The 19,136-nt window shown below is 49.4% G+C and overlaps 1 protein-coding gene across 1 annotated transcript in view; it reads right to left on the reverse strand.

The window, feature by feature from the left end:
• ECE1 (endothelin converting enzyme 1) overlaps nt 1-15,188 on the reverse strand; it is a 137,742-nt gene extending 122,554 nt beyond the window's left edge. Inside the window, exon 1 of the mRNA XM_049878177.1 lies at nt 15,035-15,188. Coding sequence (XP_049734134.1) covers nt 15,035-15,037 — 3 coding nt within the window. The 5' untranslated portion in view covers nt 15,038-15,188. The remainder of the gene's footprint in view (nt 1-15,034) is intronic.
• Between the last annotated feature and the right edge of the window lie 3,948 nt (nt 15,189-19,136).

A 19,136-nucleotide genomic window follows, 5' to 3' on the forward strand; every position in this document is an offset into this window, starting at 1 on the left:
CGCCGGACATGCACCCCACATGCTCTGACCATATCTTCTCTCATTTAAGGTTTGCAGCCACCGTGGGAGGGAGTTGTTAGCCCCACTTCACAAATGGAGAACCTGAGGCTGAGAGAGGAAAACTCACCTGCTAAAGGTCCTTTAGGAGCCCTGGTGGCGTAACAGTTAAGCACTCAGTTGCTTAACCCACCCAGCTGCTCTGCAGGAGAAAGACCTGACGATCTGCCTCTATAAAGATTCCCATAAACCTGTTGCCGTCCCGTCGATTCCGACTCATAGTGACCCCATAGAACAGAGTAGAACTGCCCCATAGAGTTTCCGAGGAGCGCTGGTGGATTTGAACTGCCAACCTCTTGGGCAGCAGCCGTACCACTTAACCACTATGTCACCAGGGTTTCCCTATAAAGATTACAGCCAAGAAAACTCTATGGGGCAGTTCTACTCTGTCACATGAGGTCACTACGAGTCAAAATAGAATCAACAGCACCCAGGAACAACAACGAAGGTCCTTTACAACAAATAAGTGATAGATCCGGGATTCAAACTCAAGCTGACTCCAAGGCCCTTGCTCCAATCCCTAGGCACCTCTGCACAAACAGGTGTCGTGGATGCATGGTGGGGACCCGATGCAGAGGGCGGGAAGCCACCCAGCTTTCCATCTTGGGCTTCACATAGTACCTGTCTGCCCACCGTTCGCTGTGCAGACAACACAGCTCCAGCCCACGCAGAGCCTTGTCAGGGGGTAATTAATGGGCCATCAAAGGGTCTACCAACTACACTGGGGAAGAAAATTGCACAAGCAGCAGTGAGATGGGCAGCCGACAGGAATTTCATCACCTCCCCTAATAAGTGTGTTCATCAGAACTGGGAAGCAGGATAAATGGGGCCAGGACCAGCCACTCTTTCAGCACTTTACAAGGCTTAGAATATCAGACCCACAAGCCATAACGCTAATCATAACAGCTCCCATTTATTGAGGATCTATGGGCACCACCCTACGAGCTTTACATGAATGATCTTAACCAGTCTTCATAATGACACTATGAGGTAGGTGTTACCATCATCCCTTTCCACAGAGGGGAAAACTGAGGCTCAGAGAAGTGAAGTGCTTCACCCGAGGTTGCACAGCTGGGACTTAGCAGCAGTGCAGAGACTGGAACCCAGGTCTGTCTGATTCCAAAACCCACATCTTTTGTTTGTTTGTTGTTGTTGAAAATGTACACAGCAAAACATACGCCTATTTAATCATTTTTACATGTACAATCCAGTGACATTGATTATATTCTTCAAGTTCTGCAAACATTCTCACTCTCCTTTCCTGAATTGCTCCTCCGCCATTAACATAAACTCATAGAAACTAAGCTTCTCATCTGACATTTCGACTTGCCTGTTTGATCCCATACAGATAATTCTTTAAAAGAGCACAATGCTCTACATTCCTATAGAATGGCTAAGGTTAAAAAAAAAAAAACCAACAGAAAAAAACAAATGTTGGCGAGGATGTGGGGAAACTGGAACCCTTATGCATTGCTAGTGGTAATGCAAAGTGGCACAGCCGCTTTGGAAAGCAGTGTGGTGGTTCCTCAAAAAACTCAAAATAAAACTACAATATGACCAAGCAATTCCACGCCTAGGTATGTACCCAAAAGGCTTGAAAGCAGAGACTTAAAAAGAGACTAGTATACCAATGCTCATTGCAGCACTATTCATAATAACCAAAAGGTGTAAACAACCAAAATGCCCATCAACAGATGAATGGATAAACAAAATGTGATACACACATACAATGGAATACTACTCAGCCAGTAGGAGAAATTAAGTTTTGATACATACTGTACAGTACAGATGGAGCTTGAAGACATTATGCTGAGCAAGATAAGCCAATCACAAAAGGACAAATATTGTATGACCTCCCTTATGTGAAAAGGCAAATGTATAGAGATCAAAGTTTATCAGTGGTCACCAGAGGTGGGAGGGAGGGGGAAAAGGGGGATTAACGGTGATGGAAAAAGCACATGGATTAATGGTAGGGTTGCATAGCTGATTATTGTAATTGCTGTCAATAAGTTGTATACCTGTAAAAAGTTAAATTGGCAAAAGTTGTGTGATAGATATATTTATAACAATGATTGGGAAAAAAAAAAAAAGAGCAGCTGCTGAAGCTGCTTATGTACAACCAAATACCTCATGGGATTTGGTTCCTAGGTTTGGAGGTTTAAGGTCATGGTTTCACGGGACATCGCAGTTAATTAGCCTAATAATGTGTTTAGTGCTTCCGTTCTACCTCCTAATTCACTGCGTAGTTCCTGGGCTCTTAAAAGCTTACAAGTAGCCATCCAAGGCACAAAAATTGGTGTCTACTCACCTGGAACAACAGAGGAAGAAGGAGTCGGGAATAGGGGGAGGATATGGAATGTGTGGCTAATTGCCTCTATGAACAACTGCCTCCTTTGCCATGAGACCAAAATAATTGGACGGCCAGGCTACCATTACTGAATGTTTTGATCAAAGATTCTATAGAAGAATCCTGATCAAAAGGGGGGAAATGCAGAACAGAATTTCAAATTCTCATGGACTCTAAACTTTCTAGAGCCATGGAGGTTGGATGCATCCGTGAAACTGGTGCCCTGAGGTAATCTTTAAACTTTAAGCCAAAAATATCCTCTGAAGTCTCCTTAAAACCAAGCAACAGTTTAGCTTAACTAGTTTAAAAAAAGTCTGCCTTGAGCATTACGCTCTTTTAAGAACTATCTATATGGGATCAAAGTGACAACAGCAACTTAAAAGATTAGATAGGAAGCTTAGGGGACAGTTAGTTTATGTTAATGGGGAGGCACAACTCAGAAAAGGAGGGTGAGAATGGTTATACAACTCAAGGAATGTAATCAATGTCACTAAATTGTACATGTAGAAATTGTTGAATTGGTATATATTCTGCCATGTATATTCTCAGCAATAACAACAAAATAAATAAAATTTAAAGAACACTGTGCTCAAGCAGACATTCTTTACTAATTGAGCTAAACAATTATTTGCCAAAACCCACATTTTAACCAGAAGCAGCGCTAGATTAGGAAGCTGGAAGTGGGTGTCTAAATCCTGCCTCTAATTCACTGTGCAGCCTGTGAGAAGTCTCTCCCTTTTTGAGCCTCTGTCTCCCCATAAAGGGGTTGGTCTAGATGATGTCTAAGTCCCTCCTCCACTCAGACCTTCTGTGGCCCTGTGAGCTCCCCTCCCTCTCTCCCATCCCCCAGGCCCCTAAAGCCCAGCAGGATGCAGATTAACCACCCACTCACCACTCAGGGCAGAGAAAGAGGAAGTGCCACCTCCCCAAAGTCATCTCCTGCCCAGGCCAGCCCGGGACACCCAGGAACCACAAAGCTACAGGATCCCCTGGAGCCTGGCCGTGGGAGCAGCAGCCCAGAGCCAGGCTGAGGGCAGAGGGCCGGGCATCTCCTTGTGGTCACAACTTCCTCAGCCCTCACTCCTCGGCAGGGTGTGCAGAAGCAGGGGAGGCTCCCTCTGTCTTGGTGCCCTTCTGGCCCCGTTTCCCTAGGTCCCCAGGGTCTCAGGTGGTGGGAACTTGGTCATTTTGGGAGAATTCCTAGTTCACTCTGGACGGCTGAGTTCAAGCAGAGGTTGCAAGGCAGGTCTGTCTGGTGGCTCCGAAGAGAGTTTTTACCCACCATGCACTGCTGCTGCCAGGAACAGCTCTCCCAGGGTGCTGCAACAGTTAAGAGCTCAATTAACTGTGAGGTTAATTCGAACTTACCCAGCGGTGCCTCAGAAGAAAGGCCTAGCGATCTGCTTCTGAAATGTCACCACCTTGAAAACTCTATGGAGCAGTCCTACTCTACACACGTGGGATTGTCATGAGTTGAATCGACTTGACAGCAACTAGTTTGTTTGTTTTATCTCTCCCCTGTCCTCTGATCACTTCTGACTCATAGTGACCCTTTAGGACAGAGTAGAACTGCCCCCATAAGATTTTCAAGGAGCGGCTGGTAGATTTGAACTGCCGACCTTTTGGTTAGCAGCCTGAGCTCCTAACCACTGTGCCACCAGGGCTCCCTATCCTCTGAAGTAGCTCCTAAAATCCCAGGCCCTAGAGAGACATAAGTCCCCTTGCCGTCAGGACAGGGTGAATATACTGACACCTAAAAAAAAAAAAAAAAATTTTTTTTTTTACTCTCACCGGTGGCGTAGTGGTTAAGTGCTATGGCTGCTAACCAAAGGGTTAGCAGCTCAAATCCGCCAGGCGCTCCTTGGAAACTCTATGGGGCAGTTCTACTCTGTCCTATAGGGTCGCTATGAGTCGGAATCGACTCAACGGCACTGGGTTTTTGTTACTCTCACCCAGCCCTGGCCTCCCTGCCTCCCTCCTGCCTACTCCAGTCCCTCCTTCACACAGTAGCCAGGGTCTTTCTAGACATAAACCACATCAAGTCATCCCCCTACTTGAAGCCCTTCAGCGACTTCCCATGTGACCTGGCCCCTCCGTGCCCACCTCTCTGGCCTCTTCCAACAGCCCTCCCCGGCCCCCTCCGTCCCTATAACACAGGCCTTCTTGCCACCCTCAACTTGCCAAAGTCCTCATCCCTGTTCTCAGGACCTTTGCACTTGCTGTTCCTTCTGCTCTTCTCCCACATCTTTGCCCAGCTGCCCCCTCCTCATCCCAGGTCTCAGCTCAGATGTCATCTCCTTCCCTGGCTTCCCAGCTAGAGTAGCCCCCGCCCCCACCTCCCAAGCACTCTCCACCATATGACCCTATTATATTTTCTTTTTTCTCTCTTAAATGGTCCTTCTGGTTGGCTTGCTGGCCTGTTTAGTCTGTCTCCTTCCCCAAGAACATAGCTCAGGAAGGGCAGGGGTTTAGCTGCCCCATCCATTTCTGCCCTTGCAATGAGGCGGGACCTTGTTTGGTCCCCACAAACCTGCAGGTAAGGAGGCTGGTTAGAGCTCAGGGAGGTGGAGTCACGGGGCTACAGAACCAGGTTGGCCTGACCCAAGGTCATCTCTGCCAAGCCTCCACAGTGGGCTCCTGAAGCCAGGGCACATTCCAGGGGGCTGTCACCCAGAGACTGAGTCACAGTGAGGTCCTTAGGGAGGGTACCAAGAACAAAGAGACTACCCGCTTCCAGAAGGGTTATTTCATGGAGACATGGGGCAGCAGGGTCCCATCAGTGGGTCAGGTGCAACCCTGGAGGTGGAACAGCACAAGGCAAATGGGAGCAAATGGCTCCCAAAGAGAGGGGACCACCAGAAGCTGGGGAGCTGGGGGAATCTTTAACCACCCACTGTTTTGCAGAAGAGGAAACTGAGGACCAGGGAGGGGAAGGGACTTGCTTGAGGTCACACAACCAAAGAGTGGTAAAGCCTTATGGCCTGTGGTCTCTAGTACCTGTTCCCTGCTCTGAGGATACCTGGTGAAGCCATATGCCCAGGGTTCAGGCAGAGAGCCACCCTAGAGTGGCCAGGCCTCATGGGTAGGGGCAGGGCCGGCAGAGTGGATCTGAAGTGATAAGACAAAGAAAGGACTCTAATTCCTTCCATCTTTAAAAAAAAAAAAAAAACCATAACTGAGAACCAGTTCTAAGCTAAGTCTTGGGCCCCTCAGCCAAAGGGTGAGCAATACATTCTGAAAATGAAACCACCTGAGAGAACTGAGTAGCGGCTTCTATGAAAGTTAAACAAGACTCGACCCTGAACCCAGCCGTTCCACTCCTAGGTACGTGCTCAAGAGAAATGAGCTCTCAGGTCCTCAAAGGGACATGCAAGAATGTCACCGCAGCTTTGTTCACCATAACCCAGAACTGGAATCAGTGACACATCCATCCAATGGGACACTATTCAGCTTCACAAGGTGCAGATACTGATACAGGTAGCAACTTGGATGAACCTCAAAAACACTCACTGTTGACTGAAGGAAGCCAGACACGAAAGAGTCCATACTGTGCAAATCCGTGCACATGAAGTTCCAACCCAGGCACAGCTACGCTGCCAGAAAGCACGTCAGCGGTGGCCTACGGCAGGGGGATTGCTGGAAGGGGCACGTGGGAAATTTCTGGAAAGGTGGAAATGTTCTGTATTTTGAGCTGGAAGGTGGTTACCCAGGTGTATGCATTTGAAAACACTGCACTGTACAAGACGTGTGCATCTTAAGTAAATTATACCACAATTTTTTTAAAAAATGCACAATCTCTACCCTCAGGAAGCCCCAGAGCCAAGATTGGCATCCAGTGTCATCGTAATGACAGTTGTGACAATAACAGCAGCTGAGATTGATTAAGCCCCCCCATAAGTGCCAGCTCTGAGCTGCGTTCTTTCAAAACACCATCTGATTGAATCCTTCCAACTACTGCACCAAACAGGCCCCGAGAGCTCCATATTGGTATTGTTGTTGGTGTCGTCAGCTGACGTCGAGTTGGAGGAGGAAAATCAATCTCAGAGGGCTGATTTAACTGTTCAAAGTGACAAGCAGGGTTGAACCTGAGCCCTGTGGTCTCCAAGGTCAGCTTCCACTGCGCCAGCAGCCCCCATCTCTCTACCCTCCCCACTTTCCACTGCCTGTTTGGGCCTGGCACTTCACGTTGCCCGTCACCAGCCAGATCCCCTCCTCTCCAGAGCTGGAGTAAACAGCTTATGCGCTTACGGGACCCGGAGCTTCTGCGAAATTGCTGCTTAGGAAATGCGTCCTTCCTCCCGTCCCAGCCCTCTCTCCCTCTCTCACTGCCACATATCTCTGAGGTCATTGTAGCCTTGGACCTCCGCCCAGCAAGAGGGAACTCCAAAGGCTGGGTGGCTGGGGGTGTGTGCAGTGTTGATCAAGGGGCTTTCTCAATCCCCAGCCTCGCCCCGGCCCAGCTTGGGCCCCAGAGTCCTAGCAGGGCTTGAAATTAGAGTCCCCACCCTTGGCTCCAGTTCCCAAGTGATGCAACCCAGTGGCTGGATTCAGAGAATTATAAAACGTTTACTTGGGATAACGACCATCACCACTATTTATTAAGTCCTTATGCTGTGCAAGAGCTAGGCTGAGAGTGCTACAAGCGGTATCTCATTAACACTTACCACCAAGCCTCCACTCATGCTGTTATGGTCCCCATTTTACACATGAAGAAACCAAAGCTCAAAGGGTTAAGTGACTTGCCCAAATTCTCCCATCCAGGAAGTGGTGGAGCTGGGATTCAAACCCAGGTTTGACCTGGCTCTTGACATTGTGTTCTGAACCATAGCATTATGCTTGTTATCCTACAAGTAATTGCTGAAAAAGACCCTGGAGCCAGTCGTTCTACAGATGCCATGTAATTTCTTTGTTTGTTTTTGTGGTTGCTTTGGAGAAAAAACAGCAGAACATACACCAATTCAACAATGTTTACACGTACAATTCAGTGACGGTGATTACTGTCTTCAAGATGTGCAACCATTCTCACCCGCCTGTTCTGAATCGTTCCTCCCCCATTAACATAAAGATACCATGGCATTTTACAGATGGGAAAACTGAGGCCCAGGAAGGGAGAGCGTCTTGTTCAGGCTCCTAGGAAAGGTTAGTGGCACAGCTTGGCCTGGAAGCCACACTCCACACAGGGTCTTGCTCTCAATCATCAGACCAGACCCACGGAGCTGGCCACGGGCACCTGGACAGACACTGAGGAGGGAGGCAGGCAGAGAGGTGGGAGGCTCTGGTTGCAGGCAGGAGTAAATATTGACACGGCAGTGTTTATATTGTAACCCTACTCTCCTGGCTGCCGCCCACACCAGACTCCCAACTTCCCAGCCAAGGAGGCAAAGGAGCAAGTGGGGAGGAGAGCAGGGAGAGGAGGCTGCTGGACCTGGGGCAGCTCCTTACGCCCATGGGGGCATGTGATCAGGAAGCCTGGGGCATCTCTAGTCAGGGAGCCATTGAAGATCTGGGAGGGGGCCCCAGACAGTGCCAGGCAGGAAGGGGGTGCTACCCAAGCCAGGGAGATGGGGGTCTGGGCTGGAAGTTACCAAAGCCTGGGTTTAAGTTCCAGCTCTGCCACCAACTGGTAGTGGGACCCAAGAACAGTCAGCAAATGGGAAGGAAAGGGCTGTACAATCAAGTGCAACGCAAAGGTGAAAGATAATCAGCACCTCAGCCTGGCCAAGGTCCAGCCCCAGGCAATTCCCAACGCCTCCGGCCATGGCCAAACAGTCCCAACCCCGTCTCGGGGGAGCTTTCCCAGGAAGGCAGAGTTTCTGCTAAATCAAAGTGGCAGCTTGGGACAGAGGCCAGGACCCTGAGGCCGGAGGTCAGGAAGCTGCTGCCTAGCTACAGTCCCTAATTCCCTACGTGACTTTTGAGCCTCAGCTTTCTCAACTCTAAAATGGGGACAACCTATTTCCTAAGGTTGGCGTGAGAATCAAAGAGATTACATTTAAGTGCTTGGCATGAGGTAATGCTCAAGAACAGAAGCTTCCTTTTGCCCTCAGTTTTCCCTGCTGTAACACATTATTATGTTGGCAGAGAATATTGAATATAGCATGGGCTGCCAGAAGAATGAACAGATCTATCTTGGAAGAAGTACAGCCACAGTGTTTCTTAGAAGCAAGGATGGCGAGACTTTGTCTCATGTACTCTGGACATGTTATCAGAAGGGACTAGCTCCTGGAGAAGGACATCACGCTTGGCAAAGCAGAGGGTCGGAGAAGAGGAAAACCGTTAATGAGATGGATTGACACAGTGGCTGCAACAATGGGCTCAAGCATAGCAACAATTGTGAGGATGGCGTAGGACCGGGCAGTGTTTTGTTCTGTTGTACACAGGGTCCCTATGAGTCAGAAGCAACTCGACGACACCTAACAACAACACAGGAAAGCTGAATTAGATGGTTACTAATTCCCTTTGCACACAGCACTCTATGCTCTTAAGAGGGTCCAACAGCCATGCCCAGCTCCCTGGCTTCAGGCCCTGAAGTTAAACCCTTCCTCAGTCTATTTCCTGAATGTTCTCTAGAAACTTGCTTCTCTGTTTACAACTCCCCTCAGGACCTCCAAGAGCCCTGTATGCTGGAGGGAGCCATTCTGAAGTTTGTCAGTGAGCGAAGACAGGCCTGTGGATTTCCCAGCCACCCCTGGCCTCAGGGCCCCGGAAGGGGTAGAACTCCCAGGCCTTCGACACCTCGCGGCACTATGACAGCGGGGTTCAGGCAACATTGGTTGTTCATTAAACTTTGCCTCTCTCCACCCCCGGAGTATGAACTGTTCAAGGACAGGAGAGTCTCCTGTCATTTTTTCTCTCTCCAAACCTGACACCTAGGAAGCCTTCACTAAGTGCTGCCACAGGAAGCTCAAATGCCACCTCTTCTAGTGAGGAAGGCTTCCCTGGTGCACATCCCCAGCCAGGATGACTCTCGAGCTGCATCCCCAGGCTGGTACTTATCACTTTCTATCTTGTTCCAGAGCCTTTTGAGAATGTGTCTTTCTCTTCTATTAGATCAAAGTTCCTTAAAGGCAGGAGCCCCCTGGTTATTTACCTGAAAGAATGAGGGAAGGAAGGGTGATGCCTCAGGTCTGCATCCCACAGGGGCAGGAGTGGAAGCCTTCTCCTCTCAACACTACCCACTCTAGGCGGTGTGATGGGGGTGTGATGTGAGAGTAGAGAGGGCCGGACCACCATCAGCTCTCCCAGGGCCATGCTAGCAGCCTCTTAACTGGTTTCTCAGCCTCCAGCCTTGACCCTCCTACCCATTCTCCACCAAGTATCCCATGTGACCATCCCAAATGCAAATCCAACCATGTCGCTCCCTCACTCTAAACTCCTGAGTGGCTCCCAACTGCCCTTAGGATCAACTCCTTAACATGACCTTCCCTGTGTGTGCCTACCCCTGTCCATCTCCCAAGCATGGACCTCTGCACCTCTAGTGAACTATACTTCCTGAATGAACCATGCTCAGTATTACCATGCTCGGTACTACCTCACATATACTGCTCACTATGCCCAGAATGTTCTTACCGGTATCGTTCATTCTTAGACCACAGTTCAGTGTCATATCTTCAGGAAGCCTTTTCTGATGCCCAGGCCAGGCTCCCCTATCTCCCCTCACAGCACCCTGAGTGTCTCCTTGGAAACACTAATTGCACTTGTCATTTCCTGCTCAGCATCTGCCTGCCTGTCAGATTGCGGAAGAGGGGCTTATGAATATCCTCTGCACTGGCTGTAGCCCCAACAGCCTCACATTAGGCCAGACAGCCTTGTTCAGTGAACCACTGAATGAGTGAATGAATGATTGAAGCACTGACCATTGCAAGGGTGCTTACCTAATCACCTGGGAAAGAAAAAATTAGGCAGAGACGCAAAAAACTGTAAACCTTTGCTGATGGTTTCCTCCCTCACTGTAGACATTGAAGTGTGGACTTTACCCTCCCTGCTTAAGTCTTGGCTAATGACCAAAACGTTCTGCCAAGATGATTATTGGTGATGGTTGCACAATACTATTAATGTAATTGATGCCACTAAATCATACATATGAAAAACGCTAAATGGGCAAATGCTGAGCTACATATATATTCAAAACAGTAAGATGCAAAAAAAAAAAAAAGAAAAAATGCCTTTCTGCAATGCCTACCAGATAGCCCCCTAGCTAATCAAATCCCATCCCTCCCTGATAGGCCTGGCCTCTCCAATTCGGTCTGGGAAACAATGTACTTATTCTTTAATAAAAGTTAACAACATCCCTGTGTGCCAAAAATCATAGCAATGCAAGGGAACAGGAGTAACCCAGTTACCAGCACTGGCACGGGCCACCCAGGGAAAGGTACTGGTTGTGCTCTGGAGACCCCATTTGGGCTGGTTCTGGGCACCCGGCTGGCCTCACGTCTTTAAACGATAACACCTGCCTTCGCACTCTTAATAATTTGCCGAGTGTCTCTGCATCATGGTATCCTCACGGTGTCTTGAGAAGTGGGACAAATTGGCCTCATTTGGTAGGAAAGAAGGCAGAGAGGGGCGATGGCTGGCCTAAGGTCACAAAGCAAATCACATCCAGGATTCAAATCTAGGCCCTGGACCCTGTCTGTCCTGTATAGTAAAGATGATTCCCACCTCTGACCATTGCTTTAAGCTCAGCCCCTAGCTTGGAATGTGAAGGAACATTCTCAAGGCACCACAACAGCAGACTAGGAACGTCGGCTTGGGCCTCCTTTCCCCCCAATTGCCTGCCTGGTTAACCCTCCAAACATGCAGGAGGTTGTTCTTGCTCTGGCACTATGTTGCTGAGTGACCATGGGCAACTGTCTCTGTCTCTCTGCGCTCACTGCTGGGTGGTTTGAGGATAACCAGGCACAGGAGATATAAAAAGCCTGCTCAGAACCCTCATCCTACAGCTTATGTTGAGGGGCCTACATAAGGCCTTTATGAACAGTGTTCATAACCAAACAACTTGCAAGACTGGTTTACTGGGTCAAAAGGCTTGGGATCACAGTCTCGGGGAACAACTGAGTCAACTGGCATAACATAGTTTACAAAGAAAATGTTCTATATCCTAGTTTGGTGAGTAGCATCTGGGGTCTTAAAAGTCTGCAAGCAGTCATCTAAGATACAACTATTGGTCTCTACTCATATGATGCAAAAGAGAATGAAGGAAATCAAAGGCTCAAAGAAGAAACTAGTCCATGGGACTAATAGCCCACATGAACCACAACCTCTTCTAACCTGAAACCAGAAGAACTAGATGGTGCCCAGCTACCACTTCTGACCATTCTGACCAGGGACACAGCAGAAGGTCCTGGATAGATGGGAGAAAAATGTAGAACAAAACTCGAATTCCTTAAAAAGGCCAGACCTACTGGACCGATAGAGACTAGAAGAACCACCAAGACTATAGCCCTAAGATACCCTTTGAACTTGGAATTGAAGCCATTTCTGCAGGTCACATTTCAGCCAAATAATAGACTGGCTTATAAAATAAACAATATCATCTGCTCCCTTAAACAATTAACTATATAAGACCAGATATCCAACAGTTACCCAAAAGGAAAGATGAGAAGTCAAGAGGGGGAAGGGAAGCTAGATCAATGTAAAGAGAACAAACAGAATGGAAATGAGAATGCTGACACATTGTAAAAATTGTAACCAAGGGCATGGAACAATTGTATAAAAATTATTAAAGGGGTACCTAATCTGCTGGCAAATTTTCACCTAAAACACGCATACACAAAACAGTGCTGACTCACTGCCAAGGGGTTAAAGACCTGGGTGGGGAGTTGGGACCATCAGGGAGATTCAGCTAGGACAACAGGAAACAGTTCTCCAAAGAAGCCCAGTTAGTCCTCGCTGGAGGGGAGGGAATGTTGGATTTGTTTAAAACCCACAGAGCAGGAGATCCAGGGAATAAACACTTGCGCAGGCCTGACTCACCCCCGCCTCAGGAATGACAGCACAGGGGCTAGCGTTGAGGGGAAACCAAAATGACAGGGGCCAGGGAGGCCTGATCTCTGCCTCCACCCGACCCACATGTGGTGGGTCAATAAACGACAGTGAATTTTCAACTCTCACTGTCTTCAGCCTTTGACTATTGGGCCCCAGCAACTCCCTTGCTGACCTGTCTCCTCTTTCCCGGCTCCCCTATGCCCAGGTGCCAAGCAAGCCTCATGCTGGCCTTTCCTGTGCTCTAACACCTCTGGTCTTCTGCTCCCTACCTGGGATATTCCTTCCAATTCAGATGCCACCTGTTCAGTGACGCTTTCTCTCATCTCTCCAGCCAGAAAAGAGCCCTCACTTGGCATATGATATCCCCAGCCCTCTTGAGGACATGCCACCTCGCCTGAGAATCAGCGTAGACACTTGCAGGCTGGTGGAAGATTCCTTAACACAGAGTTTATGTCAGTTTCTTCCTCCCTAGCACAGGGCTTCGCATATATTAAATGCTCAATAAATCTCTGTTGAATGACGAACAAATGAATGGTTGGTTCTCTAAGTATCACTGTCCCCTTCCTCTCTCTAAAAAAAAAAAAAAAGCAAAACAAAAACTCCCTGTCGCAGGGTCAATTCCAACTCCTAGCAACTCTAGAGGACAGAGTAGAACTGCCTCATAGGGTTTCCAAGGCTGTAATCTTTATGACAGCCGACCGCCACTTTCTCCTATGGAGCAGCTGGTGGGTTCAAACCACTGACCTTTCAATTAGCAGCCAAACACTTAACCACTGCACCACCAGAGCTCCTTTTCTCTGGACAACATGATAAACATTAATGCTTATTTCAGACAAGGAAATAGGTTAGAGGTCAGGTTGAACTTCTCAACTTGAGTTTCAGGTTATAAAAGAAAGGGAACTAGACTGCATTTGAGTGAGTATTCTCACTTAGATTATATCATCATGTCCCCACAATACCCCTGCGAGATAAGGCCTATCATCTCATTTTGCAGGTTGAGGAAGCTGACCTTTAGAGGTGATGGTGAACCCTGACCAAAGTCCCTGTAGGGAAGTGGCAGAGGTGGAATTCTAATCCAAACCTGTCAGATGCCAAAGCCTGAGGTCTTCCCCGCTAGGCTGGAAGCCTTCTCAGGTTGTGAGGCTCTGAAAAGTGTCACCGGGGTGGGGTGATGACCTCTCTTTTGTTGGTGGTTTTTACGGAGGAAAGTAATTCTTTTTTCTGGGTGACTTAGGTCAGGGCAGCCTTGGAGGTGGAGGAATGGATGATATGACCTCAAAGTCTTACCCCCTTCTACTGTCCATATACTGAGACCTTAAATCAAGGGCCAGTCCACAGGTAGTGAGCTCCTCACCACTGAACTATTCAAGCAGCGCATTCCAAGGAAGATTCCTGACGAGGAGGTAGGATTGATACAAGATGGTCTCTAAGTATCTCTGGGTATTAAATTATGCCATAATTCCATTACTATTGACTCAGGAGAGGCAAGTAAGTGGTGGGTGGACAAGGAAGGTAGATACTAGGGGGAATGAGAAGAAGGAGGGAACCTAGAGGGAAGGATTAAGGGGTGTTGTAAGGCGATTCCAGCTTTGGGCAGAGCTGGGGGACTCTTCAGGTCTACGGGGGGGGGTCCCATCCTGGCCCCACCTAGGCCCCCAGGCTGGCAACATTGATAGGACTAGGAGAATCAGAGGGACTTGCCCATGGGGAAGGAAAGCAAAGAACTAAGTAGCCTCAGCCCCCTAGATAGAGAGGTGATTACCAGGACCTCCAGAGGTGATAGAAGGGCCCTGGCTCTCAGGCTTCAGAGACAGCCCCCCTCCCCACAACAGCCCTCAGCAAGCCCAGCCTAACCGGATAGATTTCCCTCCTGGGCACTGGTTCAGAGATCCCCATGAAATCTCCCTCCCCAGTGCCCTTTCCCTGGTGCCCCTGCCCATCCCAGACAGCGCTGGACCTCAGCGACTCCCTCCTCTGAGATTCCCTGCCATTATCGGGAGATACTGGGGAGATTGGGGTCGCTGGGCACGGGACACCAAGTGTCCCCTGTACTCTGACAGCCGCGATCTGGCTGCCCAGACCCCCTCATCCCCCTAGGCCACTGCGGGATCAGCAGTCCCACAGTACTTCCATACTCCCAACCCTGCACTCCGAATGCGCTCAGGAGGCACCCACGGCCACCCACGATGCTCCAAACCGTGCCTCGGACCTAGACCTCCTTCAGCGTCCCGGCCGCTTCGGAATCGCCTCCCACCCCCGAACTGGGCCCAGCCCGTCTGCCGAGTCTCCAAAACCAGCTAGGTCTGGGTGGGGTCCAGGGATTTCTGGACGCCCAAAGTCAGACCGTAACTGCTCTCGAGCCGAACCGGCTACCCCGAGCCCTCCACACCGGGCCCGCTCCAGCCGCCCAGAATCAAGCTCAACGCTGCAGCCCCCGACCGGGCCGAGCGTTCCGCCGCCTCGCGAGCCGAGCCTCCCGGGCCGCCCACCGACTCCTCGCCAGCCTAGGGTCGGGCTGCGGCCGCCGCTGCCGCCGGCGTTCAGCCTCCCGCGAGCCCGGCCGGCCCCGGGTCCGGCCCGCGGCGCTGCCGCCCGGGACCTTCGCGGCTAGAAGGGCCGGGGCAGCGGGCTGGGCGCCGCACTCACCATAGCGCCCGCGCTCCGCCCTGCTCTGCTCCGGCCGCGCGCCCTTCCCAGCAGCCCGGCTCCGGCTCCCGGCTCCGGCCCGCGCTTCTCGGACGGCGCGGCTGGTGGACCCGGCGCGCGCTCGGCTTCCCGCGGGCGAGTGCACGGCTTCGGCGCCGAGTCCGGGGAGGCGGGCTCGCCCGGAGACCAATGGCAGGGCGCGGGGGCCGGGGCCGGGATGCGCAGCCAGTCAGGCCCGGAGGCCGACTTCCCACTGCCGGCTCCTTAACCCTTGGTGCGCTGGGGCTAAGGCCTGGGCTTCGCCGGGAGCAGAGGGCGGGTGTGGGAGGGAGCCTGGCATTCGGGGTCTAGACCTCGCCTGGACCGGTTTCGGGGGCGGGGACAGCTCGGAGAGTGGCTCTGCGGTGCCCGGTGCAGGGCGCCAGGAGCCTTGGCGACCTTTGTCTCCTGCCTGGAGCCTGCCCCGAGAGTGACCCAGGGCGCTGCAGCTGCGTGCTCTGTGTGTGCGTGTGTGTGCGTGTGTGTGTTGGAGGGAGGCGTGGGGGGATGGATTCGGCGCTGCAGCTGCGTGGTTGCTTGTGTGTGTGTGTGTGTGTGTGTGTGTGTGTGTGTGTGTTAGAGAGAGGGGAGAGGGAGGCGGGGAGGGGCGTGCCTATGCGTTTGTGTGTGAAGGAAAGACAGAGACTGACTATATTTGGGGTTTGTTGCTGCGTGCTCGGGCACGGTGTGTGTGTGTAAAAACTGAGAAACGGGGGAGAGAACGGGATGGGAGGGAAACCAGAGAAGGAGCGACGGCTCTCTTGCCTGTGCTTTTGAACGTCCCGGAGAGAGACTGTCTCCATGTGTATGTTGTGTAATGTAAATGCGTAAGTGAAAGAGAAAGGAACAGAAAAATGTGGGTCTGTGTGATGTGCAGTCTGTACACTTGGGTCCTGCTGTATATGCATATTGGTGTGATAGAAACAGACTTTGTGCCCTGTTGTAAATATGTAGAGATCAAATGGTTGTGTGCTGTGATATGAGTATGTGTGTGTGCACATGAGTGATAGAGAACGTGGCTTTGATTTGGTACAATGGCAAAGAGAAACACTGTGTGTGTGGTAAAAGTGTATGTGCTTTGTCTGTGTGAGTTTGTGATCATCATTTTTTTGTGTTGGGTTGAGAAAGAAACTAATCTTATGAAGCATAAAGTTCTTGGCTGCCAACTGAAAGGTCAGCGGTTCAAACCTACCGGGCTCTCCATGGGAGAAAGATGTGGCAGTCTGCTTTGGTAAAGATTTACAGCCTTGGAAACCCTATGGGGAGGGTAGGTGCCAAAAGAATCCTCACTGGCTAACTTTTTTTTCCGGAGGGATGTCCCTCCATGGCACAAACAGTTAAAATGCACAGTTGCTAACTGAAAGGTTGATGGTTTGAGTCCATACAGAGGTGCCTCGGAAGAAAGTCTTGGCAACCTACTTCTGAAAGACCACAGCCGCTGAAAACCCTGAAGTACATTTCCACTTTGAAACATGAGGGGTCGCCATGAGTTGGAATCGGTGTGACTGCAACTGGTTTTTACTGGTATTGTTTTGGATGACAATACTGGTGCCACATGCCGGGCCTGATAGAGGTTAGACAGATTGGCAGCCCACTGGCATGCATATAGAGTGGATCTCATGATAAGAGTTTTTTCATTTTGTCTTATCTTCCATAACTGAACTGAAACTGCAGTTGAAAGCTCCTTGGGAGGATGCCACCTGCCTGTCCAAGAGGATCTAGTTGAGAAGACATCAGAAGGAACCCACTAGGAGGATGGGGAAGGAGAGAGGGGGAGCTCCAAGCTCAGACCCTGCAGAGCTCTGTAGAGCAGAGTGGCAGGCAGAACTTGTCAGACCCAATTAGGCTATTTCTTGCCTCCTTCGACCCTAGAGAGAGGTTGCCAGGATCTTCCCTCCACCCTTCTCTGGGCTCCTGATGTGGGGCTGGAGAACAGGACATCCTAGCTCAACTCCCTCTAGCTTCTCCTTGAGCCACCAGCTACTCTGATTCAATTTGACAGTTAGTGTTTCTGTGAGATATAAAAACAAAAAACCAAACTCACTGCCACCGAGTCGATTTTGACTCATAGTGAACCTATGGGACAGAGTAGAACCGTCCCATAGGGTTTCCAAGGCTGTAAATCTTTTTTTTTTTTTAATTGTGCTTTAAGTGAAAGTTTACAGCTCAAGTTAGTTTCTCATACAAAAATTTATACATAAATTGTTACTTGACCCTAGTTGCTCTCTTTATAACATCACAGCACACTCCTCCTTTCTACCCCGGATTCCCCATGTTCATTCAACCAGCCCCTCTCTCTTTCTGCCTTCTCATCTCACCTCCAGACAGGAGTTGCCCATTTAGTCTCATGTATCTACTTGAACTAAGAAGCACACCCTTCAGGAGTATCATTTTACATCTTACAGTCCAGTCTAATCTTTGAAGATTTGGCTTCAGGAATGGTTTTAGTTCTGGGTTAACAGAGAGTCCTGGAGCCATGTCTTCCTGGGTTCCTCTAGTCTCAGTCAGACCATTAAGTCTGTTCTTTTACTAGAATTTGAGTTCTGTATCCCACTTTTCTCCTGCTCCCCCAGGGACTCTCTGTTGTGTTACCTGGCAGGGTGGTCATTGGTGGTAGTTGGGCACCATCTAGTTCTTCTGGTCTCTGGCTGATGAAGTCTCCGGTTTATGTGGCCCTTTCTGTCTCTTGGGCTCATATTTACCTTGTGTATTTGATGTTCTTCATTCTCCTTTGCTCCAGGTGGGTTGGGACCAATTCATGTACCTTAGATGGCCTCTTGATAGCTTTTAAGACCCCAGACGCCACTCACCAAAGTGGGATACAGAACATTTTCTTAATAAACTTTGTTATAAGGCTGTAAATCTTTACAAACACAGACTGCCACATCTTTCTCCAATGGACGGACTGGTGGGTTTGAATTGCAGACCTTTTGGTTAGCAGCTGAGCACTTTAACTACTATGCCACCAGGGCTCCACTCATGAGGAAAAACAACAACAACAACTCGTTGCCTTGGAGTAAATTCTGACAGGACAGAGTAGAACTGCCCCATAGGGTTTCCAAGGAGCAGCTGGTAGGTTTGAACTGCTGACCTTTTGGTTAGCAGCCAAATGCTTAACCACTGCCCCACCAGGGCCCCTCCATGAGGAATACAGGTGCATTAAATCCTGACCAACAATACCTACCTACCGTTGCTGTTCAGTCAACTCTGGCTCATAGCAACCCCATGTGTTACAGAGCAGAACTACTCTATAGGGTTTTCTTGGTTGAACTCTTTAGGGAAGCAGATTGCCAGACCTTTCTTCCATGGCACCATTGGGTGGGTTTGAACCATCAACCTTCAGGTAAACAGCCGATTGCAAAATTCTTGTACCACCCAGTGACCTTTGACCAAAAATAGCTGCTATTTAAAAGCACCTACTATGTACTGTCTTTCTTCATGTATGATGTCATTCCACAACTCTTCTGGTCTTTGGTCATTAGTGATTGATGTGTCAAATCTATCCTTGAGATGGTCTCTAAATTCACATGGGATATACTCAAGGTCATACCTTGGCTCTCGTGGACTTATTCTAATTTTATTCAGTTTCAACTTGAACTTGCATATGAGCAATTGACGGTCTGTTCCACAGTTGGCCCCTGGCCTTGTTCTGACCGATGATATTTAGCTTTTCCATCATCTCTTTCCACAGATGTAGTCGGTTTGATTCCTGTGTATTCCATCTGGCTAGGTCTACATGTTTAGTCGCCGTTTATGTTGATGAAAAAAGGTATTTGCAATGAAGAAGTCATTGGTCTTGCAAAATTCTATCATGTAATCTCCACGATTGTTTCTATCACCAACGCGATATTTTCCAACTACCAATCCTTCTTCTTTGCTTCCAACTTTCCCATTCCAATCACCAGTAATTATCAATGCATCCTGATTGCATGTTCAAAAAAAAAAGAAAAAGACCAGACGAGACTCTGAAACTTGCTCTTGAATGTCGAGTAGCTAAAGCAAAAAAAGTGATGAAGTAAAAAAGCTGAACAGATTATTTCAAAGGGTGACTTGAGAAGACAGG

This window comes from Elephas maximus, chromosome 3 (assembly GCF_024166365.1).
Source record: "Elephas maximus indicus isolate mEleMax1 chromosome 3, mEleMax1 primary haplotype, whole genome shotgun sequence".
NCBI lineage: Eukaryota > Metazoa > Chordata > Mammalia > Proboscidea > Elephantidae > Elephas > Elephas maximus.